Raw genomic sequence first — 11,579 nt, 5'->3', positions numbered from 1 at the left:
CTGTAGACAAATGAGAGAGATAAGGGAAGCTGGCTGACTGTTGAGGCGAAGTTCCCAAGGAGGCCAATGTTCAGTAGACTCACTATGATTCACACTATGGTGCTGACTTTGCAGAGTGAGAATCTTATTTTTTTCCGTGTACTCAGAGGTAATTAGAATCAGGAGGACTGGTACTATTTAAACCCACAAAAACTGACGTATAAGCCAAACACCAATTTATTCAATTATAATGAGAATTAACTCTGAAATAGGCTAGAACACACATGTCAGCTGGTTAGCAAATTTTCTCTCCCTAACAAAGTTTATAAGGGAAAGTAATTACAATCAAATTACTTTGAGAGCATGGAATCAGAGCAATGGAGTTAGGTGACCATCTTAATGGCTGACACAAATTGGGATGGCCATTGCAGGGGTGGACACACCAAACAGTCTGCTGGTCAACAACTCATCTCTGAATCTAGGGGGATTACCAACGTTCTGTTTAACGTCTTGCTTTTCTGTGCTCCATGAATACTATTTTCTTGTTGACAAATTTTTCTTCAGACTTATCATTAAATGATTAGATTCTATCTTGCTGGGTGGCATCAATATGTAGCAGATCTGCTTCCTTAAAGCTACAACCTTGTTTGGATCTGGTGGTTCCCCAAGCTTTTGCAGTTGCTGACTCCATCTTTGAGTAGGTTATATCTCATCTGTTCTCTGTAGATTCTAAGTAGTTTCACTCTCAGAGAAATTCACATAGCTATGATTTCTTAGGACACACCCTTGTAACTCTCTTTATGCTAAATCATGAGTCATTCTAGTTGAAGTGGATGGCATATAATGGATGGTGTCATTATAACAAAAATTTTGAATTGGTAAAATGGTTGCTAGCTAGTAGGCAGTAAAGCATTATTCCAGCATCCCATTCATATGCTCAGTCTGGCTGCTGGATTGTATTGCACAGTGTACAAGAGGTCTTTGATTTGGAGCACCTCAACAAGGAACCCCCAGAAGTGGAGGGTGAACTGAAGTTCATAGCCCTGGATTGGTTATATTTTCTGAGAGGCTATGAAGTCTGAAGATCTCTAAGGAAAGAAGGTAATGTTGCTGCAAAGAGAAAATCCAAACAGGAAATAAAATGATATATCTCTGGGAAAGAACCCAAAATGATGAATTGTGAACCTAAAATAAGGAAAGATTGTTGATTAAGCCAACTGAATGCTCCTACCAGCATTCCAAGACCATACTGGGTTTGGTAAGGAAAGTGACTAGAGGCCATGAGGTCAGTCCTTTATTATAGAATTGATGGAGGTAGAACAAGATACTTCCAGGTAATTTCAGAGTCACTGTAATTTCAATAGCTCTACTTGCTAGAGGATCTCATACAATCCCAGTACTATAGTCGGAATTTCTTAGCATAACTGGAATATGTTAACTCAGGTCTCTGTTGTGGGAGCATATAGAGTAATGTGGTTGTACAGCGAGCCGTTGTTAAAAGAAACCCTTCGTGAATGCAAATAAGAATTGGCACAGTGGCTAGCAAGGCACAAGGTGAAAATATCTATTTATTGGTGCTACAGAATCAGAGTAGTAAGGTCCTAGCCAGGTTTAAGTATTGTCAAAGTTAGCATAATTCTCCAGAAACAAAGCCAAAGTACAATGGGATTTCATGTTCTGAGAGGCCTTGATGGTTGCTAGGGAATATGTGATTACTGATATTTCTCCAGGATATCCATTTTGGGGACATACATCAGCAACAAGAAGCAGGGAACAGAGGGCTGATAATTACCAGCAGTGATCATTGCTAAATAGTTTTAACATTTTAGGGAGTTGTGCCTTTCTAGCATAACACTACTTTTGTTCAGAAGCATCAGAAATCTACACAAAGCTGGTGTGTACCAAGAGTAAAACATAAGCAATAAAACTCCGACTTCCTGAGTTTTGTGCACAGATGGTTTTAATGTATGTGCCCCAGGATTTTTCAGATGAGATAGTGTAGGAAGTTGTTTGCCATTCATTGTTTTTTAAGATCCTCAATTAGATGAAGGACCTCAGATGTGGTCCATAAAGGTAGAGCTCAATAGCAATGAGTAGTAATCCTAGATGGTGACTACATTGAAGCTTCTAGAGTTAGAAACTACTGCAGGGTCTGGCTGTCAGTCTTCAGTGGAGATTTATTTGGCCAGGTCCCTTGTCCAAGGCAGCAAGGACATGCTACAGACACAGTAATTATGACACACCATCCCCAACTCTCACTAAATACCTTTCAGAAATCCTTATCCTAGAGCATATTGACTTGGCTATAAGACATGCTGGAACCTCAAGTAGGGTTGTTGGAGAAGAGAGGAGTAAGCTGGAATTGGCGGGCTTGGCTAAAAGCATACACCTGCCTGATGGGCTAGCCTGCAAAGAAAGGGACCAACAGTTCCAAGCAGTGTTCAAATGCCCATTCAATCTGGTTTGTAAATAGCCAGGAGGTTCTGTTTGTTGGGAAAGCATGAGTCTTTAGATGGAAACAAAACATATAGCTCTATGGAAGGGTGGCAGAGCTGTGGTTCCAGGAAGGTTGATTTATGCTGAAGGTAGATCCTAGACAATAGGTGAAGCATGGTCCAAACTCTAGGAGGAGAATATTAGCAGAATATAGGAATGTCATTTGGACTTCAGCCAAAGGTTCTAAGCCAACAGGAAATTAGGATACAGATCAATAAAGGTGAAGGTAAAAGTCTTGGGCTCATTTCTAGGCACACAAGATTCAGGATTTGAGCCACAAGCTCAACCCAGATGTCACCCATTGGTCAGGATAAGGTTCCCAATGTGCTTCCAGTGTTATTTTCATTGGCTCAGACCAGGCAAAGTTTTGCCTGCAGGTTTTTGGTGCTCTTGGAGAATTAATCCCAACTGCAGAAAGTGCCTGTGAATTGTTTTCATCATTCTTGGATTAGGTTTCGTGAGGGGTAATTTGCCAATGAACAAGATCTGATTGTTTAAATTCCCCAAAGCGTGTCAGTTCATAACTGCCTATGAAGTGGTGTCACAGTTCCCCATCTGTATTTTAAAAGTTAATGCAGGATATAAATAAGTAAGGCTGGGAGTGAGAGGGATGTAAGTTTAAAAAGTGACTTTCCTGGTCTCCTCTTACTGGTGAGCTGTGTTATTTGTCATTGCTGGAGCTCGAGAACGTTTGGCAAGGCAATCTCTTGTGAAGTGACCAGATTGGCTGCAGTAGAGGCACAACTGAGTTTCTTGCTGGTGGGCTCGTTTGGCTGGGGTGAGAGGCTGCTGGCCTTCTCGCAGCTGTATAGGCCCTTTCTTGGGTGGTGGATCTGTGGGGCTAAAGAGGGCTTGGTGTTGGATCAAGGAAGCCAACAATGGGAGCTGGGTCTCTGACTGTAGGAGCTCTGGCCTGTCACTGTGTTTCTTGTCCAACTGAATGCACTGAGTGATCAGGTCTGGAAGATTGTCCATCATATCAGTGACACTCTCTTCATCCTGGTTGGGATCAGCTAGTGCCTTTTCGAACTGACCACTCTGATTGGTTTCATTACAGATCAGATTTTGAGCAAGGAGGTGGAAAGTAGTAGGGTCCTGTTGAGAGGAGTTGTCCCTTTTGTCAAACTTAGCATTCATCAGAGGGTTCATTTCCTGTTTTGTGGGTTTACCAAATGACTGCTGGAACTCAAGAATAAAATTCTCATATTGCTTCAGTAAGGTACTCTTGTCAGGCCCAGATATGATCTCACAACTTTCTAACTGCTGAGATAGGTAATCAAAAAAGAGTTTGATCTGGGCATCATTTGCAGGATTAGAGATTTGGAGAGCTGTCAAGTAGGTAGTCACCTGAGTGAGGAACTCTGAGCAATTGGCAGGGTCACCATGAAACTGGGTGAGATGCTCAAATGAGTATGGTACAGGCATCACTGTGGTGGCTAGGGCAGGCATGACTTGACCCCTTTTAGCAGTGTTCTCCGTGGTTGGATGCTGCATTTGAGGCCGCAGAATCAGATTCTCTGCCTGAAGAAAGGAGGGCTCTACCTGCATGGTAGGTGGCGATTTCATGCACTTCTCCATTATATCTCCTGGAATCAGGTGGGATTGAGTAGAATTGAGTACTAGTACTGGAAACCAATGGAGACAGTGGATTTGCTCTGTGATCAGAGAGGGAGTGTCATGATCAAGTAGCCAAAGCTGTTAGCTGTGAAGAAGACACTAGGAGATGCTAACAGCTGAATTGGAGAGATGCCAAAAAGTGTTGTCTGCCACTCAATGTTGCCTCTTCCTCATGGAAAAGGCCAATGTTCTGCACATTTGGAAGAAATAAGTTACCTTAGAACACGTAAAGGACTTGGGATTAAGAAGATATATACAACAACAGTCACAGTACCTTTCTCTCCTCCCTCCTTTTCCTTGTAATATAAGAGCAATTTGCCCTCTGACTAAACCTTTGTTCTAAAGCAAGCTTGGTCAACCTGTGGCTGGTGGGCCACATGCAGCCCAAGATGGCTTTGAATGCAGCCCAACACAAATTTGTAAACTTTCTTAAAACATTATGAGATTTTTTGTGATTGTTTTTTTAAGCTCATCAGGTATCATTAGTGCTAGTGTATTTTATGTGTGGCCCAAGACAATTCTTCTTCTTCCAATGTGGCCCATGGAAGCCAAAAGATTGGACACCCCTGTTCTAAAGTATCTTTTTTCCATCAGAGAGTCAAAGAATTTGACAACCCAAAGTGATCTCAGGTGATTATCCAGGCCAAATTCATAATTTTGCAAATAAGAAAACAGAGACCCAGAGATGTAAAGATGTTTTCCCAAGGTCACACAGCCAGTTAATATCACAGCTGGCATGCTCATCAGGATTGTTGTCCAAATGGCAGTTCCCCCAAGACCGTAAATGTGCTCATTTGCATATACTGCTTGGACATGATGACGGTTCATGTACCTGGCTCCTCAAAATGTGATCTGTGAACAAGTGGCATTGGCACTACCAGAAAGGTTGTTAGAAATGCAGAATCTTGGGTCTCACTCCAGAACTACTAAATCATTTTTCACACTTTAATAAGATTCCCAAGGTGACTAGAATGTGTGTTAAAGTTTGAGAAATGCTGCTCTAAAGAGCACTTAGTGTGAACTGGAATAATCACTGGTTGGACTTGACCGTTAGTGCCCCAAGCCTAGCCTGCATTGCTGTGGGGATATGATTCCTGTGATGGCAGTTAGTCCATGTTTTCTATCTTTCCAGTCCCTGTCTGAGGTCACAATTTCTTGCCATGGAAATGATTAAGATATCGCAGGCAAGACTAAGAGGTAAGGTTGAGAACCTAGCAAACAAGAACTGAATATTCTTAAAATTAAAAAGATCAAAATGTTCAGCAGTCTTTCCAGCATTGATAACAAAAATAAAGCAACCAGTAAAAGTTAAAAACAACCCCAAACATATGGCATAGCAGTTGAACTATTCTGCACTTCAATTCCTCTCATTGCCCTTTCCTTGTGTAGCATGCTATTTAAATATATTTAAATTGTCCACTGGTGGGAAAAAATGATGTATCATTGAATCTTTTTAAATGTAAGACTTGATTTCCCTAGGTTTTATTTGATGGCTCATTTTCTCTAGACCTATGAAAAAATTATTGGAAGACGAATAGTATAAGATTGGAGGCCAGAAAAATGAATCCAACCACCAGCATTAATCAGTTGGATGACCTTGAAGAACTCATTTAGGTCTCGGTTTCCTTTTTTACATAATGAAGATTACTTTTTATTTATTTATTTTTTTTAGACAGAGTCTCGCTCTTGTCCCCCAGGCTGGAGTGCAATGGTGCAATCTCGGCTCACTGCAACCTCCGCCTCCTGGGTTCAAGCGATCTCCTGCCTCAGCCTCCCGAATAGCTGGGATTATAGGTGCCTGCCACCATGCCCGGCTAATTCTCGTATTTTTAGTAGTGACACGGTTTCACCTTGTTGGCCAGACTGGTCTCAAACTCCTGACCTCAGGTGATCTGCCTGCCTCTGCCTCCCGAAGTGCTGGGATTACAGGTGTGAGCCACTGCGCCTGACCGGGATTACTATTTTGCTTACCTCAGAAGGTGGTTATATCAATGAGATAACAGATTGGTGCTCTGAGTGGCAAAAAATGAAAGATTTACTTCTAAAATGTTTCCAATGTAGATGAAAAATGCGCAGTGGAGAGGCTCTGCCTTTATCACATATTGTCGAAGTAGGGAGATACTATCATACCCTCCTTTTTTTCTTCCTTTCCATATCTCACCCTTCTAATTTCCTGATCTGTCTTCCAGACATCTTCCACTTCCCAGATGTCCATCAATGAGTTCATTACTGCCATTCCAGCTAGGTGTCAACTTATAGCTAAGATGTTGTTCAATAAGGGTTAATGATTGGCCTTTCCAGGCCGGGCATGGTGGCTTACGCCTGTAATCCCAGCACTTTGGGAGGCCGAGGTGGGTGGATCACGAAGTCAGGAGATCAAGACCATCCTGGCTAACACGGTGAAACCTCATCTCTACTAAAAAAAAAAAAAGAAAAAAAAAATTAGCTGTGCGTGTTGGCACGTGCCTGTAGTCCCAGCTACTCGGGAGTCTGGGGCAGGAGAATCGCTTGAACCCGGCAGGCAGAGGTTGCAGTGAGCCAAGATCATGCCACTGCATTCCAGCCTGGGTGACAGAGCAAGACTGTGTGTCAAAAAAAAAAAAAAAAAAAAAAAAAAAAGTCTTTCCCAGGGCATTTGCAGTTCACTCAAACTTTAATGTCATAAGAATCAACTCAGACCCAGTCCCTAGCAATTCTGATTCAATAAGTCTGGGATGGATCCCAGGAATCTGTATTTTAACAAGCTGGCCCGTTGATTTCTGATGTAGGTGGCTCTTGTGCACAACACTGTCCAGATAAATCTCGAAGAATAAAGCATTATTAGCAGTATCACAGAGAAGTAGGGATGGGGAGGGGACATATTTGTAGGTAGAAAATTGGCTCTCAAATAACATAGAATGGGTGGTACACTATTCTACCTCCACATAAAGCACACAAAGAGCCCACACTGTCCTTCACTACTGCTCATCTCTCCCACGTGGTAGAGTTCAACAGTTAAGGATGTCACTTCTAAACTCAAAGTGACTTGGTTTGATCTATGAGCTGTGTGATTCTGAGCAAGTTATTTAGCCTGAGAATCAGTTTCCAAATTTTAAAATAGACATGATTATAATACCTGCCTTGTAATGTTATGAAAATTAAATGAGATGAAGAGAGATTAGCATGGCTTCATGCATATAGCAAGTTCGCCATACATTTTTTTTTTTTTTTTTTTTTGAGACAGAGTCTCACTCTATTGTCAAGGCTGAAGTGCAGTGGCATGTTCACAGCTCATTGCAGCCTCGATCTCCCGGGCTCAGGTAATCTTCCCACCTCAGCCTCCTTGGTAGCTAGGACTACAGGCACATACCACCTCGCCTGGCTATTTTTTTTTTTTTTTAAAGAGATGAGGTTTCAACACGTTGCCCAAGCTGGTCTTGAACTCCTGGGCTCAAGCAGTCCACCTTCCCAAATCCACCCATTTTGGCCTCCCAAAACGCTGGGATTACAGGCGTGAGTCACTGCACTCAGCATCCATAAATGTTAGCTATTATTATTGTAGGTCCGCAAGCTGTTACCTGACTGTGTTTTAGAATTTAAATTTTTTCAGATTTTTAGAAAGGTAACATGGAGTATGTACTGCTTATTATATAATACCTTCAGCAATGTCTGGGAAACAGCCCATAATTAAGCCATTAACATTCCTGTAGGGAAAAAAAAAATGTCTGAATAGTCATACTAAAAAGGATAAAGACTAAGTGCATGACAATTCAGGTCAAGTTTTGCTGTCAAATGAGTTTTGGCACCAAATTAATGAAAAAAAAATTGCTTCCATTTTACAGAGGTTTATGATTTCACAATTGAGATAAGAGATTACACGGACCTTTATATTATTATAACAATGTCCTTTGATTGGAAATGTGAGATTTTAAATTTTCCTTCCTTTCCTTGCCTTCTCTTTCCTCCACTCTCAGAAGTTCCAGAATCTCTGTTGAGTTCTGTTTCTTTACAGAATTTTGTATTCAAGGTGGCACAGCATTCAATTTTCCTAATTATGTAGCACTGGTGAAACACTTGCTAAGATTACAAGCATTAGTCCAAACGCAAATCATACAATGGCACTGTTGTCAGTGGTGATTGCTTAATCCCTCCAAAAAAAAAAATCTACCTTGCCTCATCATTCTGGAAATTGTTCTCCTTTAAAGGTCAGTGGCCTTATATTGGATTGCCCCAGAGGATCCTGGGACAAAGCTTGCCAGTTCAGAGGTGTTTCAGACCACAGCCTTGAAGAGAAAAAGCAGAGATAGAGCCAAAACCTGAAATACACAGGCTTGAGGGATCAGACTTGTGAGCTTGGACAAGGTCTAACACAACTGCATACATTTAAGCTTTTATTTAATAGGTATGTGTTTCAACTACAAAAACAAAAAATGGGTTTGGTAAATTATTAGAGGTCATTTTAGTGTTTGTATTTGGTCTGGCTCAAAGCCATAGTTAACAGTTTCCTCGAACATAAAACTACTTTACTCTGGAGTCCCTTGAGATCCCATTTGGAGAAGAGTCAGCAGTACCCTGCTGCTTATAAGAGAGCTTTTTGACTTTACACTGCTTTAATTTCAAACTGTTCTACGTAATCCCTTGGAAGAGGAGCTTTGACCTAGGGTCATGCAACTACCCAGAGCAGTTGTATATTTTACTCTTGATCTCCAAACCTTCTGAGGAATGCTGTGGCCACAGAAGCCAAACTGAGACATAAATAACTCTCAAGGGGTGACCAGAAGGGCAAACTGTTTGGATTTGTCTGGAGACCTGGGTGTGGGCCTAGCTCTGCCACCATCCAGATCGATGGCCACATGGGCAAGTCACTCGCTCTCTGTGGGCTTGTTTCCTTACTTGTACAATGAAGGCATCGGGCTTCCCAAACTTTCGCACACATACAAAATTCTGATTCAAGAGGGTTAGCAGGAGACCCCAACATTAACTATCATCCCTCCAGATGATGCTGAAGTAAGAGGCCTTCAGATTTTACCTTGTGAATATCGGGTCACTGACCACACCGAGCACCAACATTTCTCAGAGGTTCTCAAATTTCAGGGTACATCAGAATCCCCTGGGATGTTAACATGCAGATTCTTGGGCTCACTCCTGGAAAGTGTGATTCATTGGGTCTGAATTTGATCTCCATTTTAATCAATCTCTGCAGATGATGCAGTAAAAGTTCCCTTGATAACACTTTCAAGAAATTCTAGGTTGAATACCCTCAAAAGGTCCTTTCTGTTTCAACATTATCTACATTTTTGAAAGTAGAAAATATTTGGCTCCAACAGGAGCCCCTAAGGTGCATGATATGTGGATTGCTTCTTTTCATGGCTCTATCTGAGGCTCCATAGGCCCCTGTAAACAGTGGACTGGCGCAGGCCATCTCAGGCACATCACATGCAGCTGGCTTAGGGGCAAGAGAGAGGGTAGCAATTGAGCTGAATCTGCTCTTAGGGCTCTGTGGGTCCTTTGGGAAAGCATGCACCACTCTCTTCTTCTCTGCCTGGGAATAAGATTAAAAAGCCATCCCGTATCCCTGTCAGAGCTGGAGCAGCCCAGCTGAGGGTCAATTTGGCCATTGCTATGTCTCAGACCTCAGAACTTCCTTTAAGCTTCAATCTTCCTTCTGGCTCAGCTGGACCCATGGCCTAGCTTCTTATGAAGTTAAAAGTGTCATGAACACTCTCAATAGAATTTCCTGTTACATTTCCCCAGTTTTCCTTTTTAACATACTTAATTCTATTAAGGAACCACACTTGATCCATCACCCTTTCCGCCCATGGGCTTCGTGGTCTGGGTGTACAGAGATTTAAATCTCAAAAAACCCACCTTATATTCATCGTTTCATCCCATCTTTACTGCAATTCTCCAGTTCAGAAAACAAAACACTGAGATATTAAGTCAAGTGAAAGAGGAAGGGAAGCTTAGTATGTAAATAACTGGCTCCAAAGGACTCTCATTGTTCTCAGAGACAAGGAAGAAGCTATCCAAAGATGCAGTTGAGAGGATGGGGATGGGGATGGGACGAGTCTCTCCATGAAGTAAGTTACCAGTTCTATATCACTGGGGAATAAGCAGAGCTAGGATTACCACCTAATTGGGAGTTGGAGTAGGGGGCTCCAAGAATCAGAGAAGAGGGGGCATCATGAAGAGAATCTGGTCCTTTCAAACCCATAGATTCTATAACTTGCCTGAGCACACAGCTAAAAAGTGGGTGAGAAACTGGCTGCTGGTTTTCTGCAATCTGGAATATGACCCTCAGACCCACAGCCAACCTTAATCTTACCCACTATGCTCATCATCCCTCTGTTCCTGTTCCTGGAGCAGACTCAATGGCTAAGATACAGCAATGGCGGTTTACCAATATGAGGGCTTAGTTTGGTTTTTCTGTCCATTCCCAATGTGACCATCGTTTCAAAGAGTACATGCTGTTTCAAGTAAACAATTACAGAAAGAGTGGAAAAATTTTGATCTGCAGATTCCAAATTGTCACATAATCAGCCCATAAATTTGAAATAAAAGGTTTTTTCCTGCCTTCATGCTCTCTGCTGTCTCTTTCATCTTTAATTCATTAAGTGCAGTTCACTTACTGCTGAACACCACTTGCAACTGATGAGATGACAGAACCTAGCCTACTTATATTCAAACTTTTTTTTGGATTTCCAGGTCCCTGTGGTACACAGGCAATCCGTGGCCCTGGTCAAGGTGGAGAAAGCTTAATATAAGCAACTTAGGATATGTCATGTTTTTTGACTACGAGAATCCTCTTTCAGATTTACAGATGAAGAATCTGAGGCTCAGGAAATAAAAGTTATTTGGGCCATGTTTAAGACTCTCTGTATTAATGTTCCAACCCGAAACTCTTAGCCTTTCTCTCCTCTCTAAGTCTTGACTATGAGTGAATGAGAAATACAGGCATTATAGAGTATGGGGCAGAAGCAATCTTATAATGTCACTTAATAATTGGTAACATTCCACACATGTGCAGAGCATTTCATGTGATCTGAATATTTTCCTACTGTTCCATGTATCCTTTTAATAAAATGTGATATAGGCAAGGCATGTATTCAACACTCTCTCCCAGAAGATAAAAAAAGAGTTGTCTAAGGACATACAGTTACTTAGTATTAAATTTGGGACTAGAATTCTCCACATTTGATGCTAACACCACTATGTTCTGGAAATAGTTTCAAACAGTAGAAAAAACTCATGGGCTTCGGAGTCAGACGGATGTTGGATTAAAATCCCAGTCTAGATTCAAATTCCAACCTATGAGACCTTGGGTGAATTGCCTCTCTGAGACTTAGTTTTCACATCTGTGTTGCAAAAACTATATGTATTTACACATAGTTGAGATAATATATGTAAAGTTCCTGGCATCCAGCAGATATCAACAATAGAAGCCACTATTTTCTAGAGACACTGGAAGGTTGCCTACCAAACATCTTTGTCAGTAGCTCCAGTTTCTA

The 11,579-nt window shown here is 41.6% G+C and overlaps 1 protein-coding gene across 1 annotated transcript; it reads right to left on the bottom strand.

Moving 5' to 3' along the window:
- Nucleotides 1-1,260: 1,260 nt before the first annotated feature.
- On the bottom strand, nucleotides 1,261-4,375 carry RTL4 (retrotransposon Gag like 4). Its single transcript, XM_024240771.2, has one exon. It carries the CDS (start codon nucleotides 4,051-4,053, stop codon nucleotides 3,121-3,123), a length of 933 nt encoding a protein of 310 aa, XP_024096539.2. The 5' UTR covers nucleotides 4,054-4,375; the 3' UTR covers nucleotides 1,261-3,120.
- Nucleotides 4,376-11,579: the final 7,204 nt, after the last annotated feature.

Source organism: Pongo abelii, chromosome X (genome assembly GCF_028885655.2).
Source record: "Pongo abelii isolate AG06213 chromosome X, NHGRI_mPonAbe1-v2.0_pri, whole genome shotgun sequence".
Lineage (NCBI taxonomy): Eukaryota > Metazoa > Chordata > Mammalia > Primates > Hominidae > Pongo > Pongo abelii.
The sequence above is the reverse complement of the archived record's forward strand: the minus strand, read 5'-3'. Positions and strand labels throughout refer to the sequence as shown.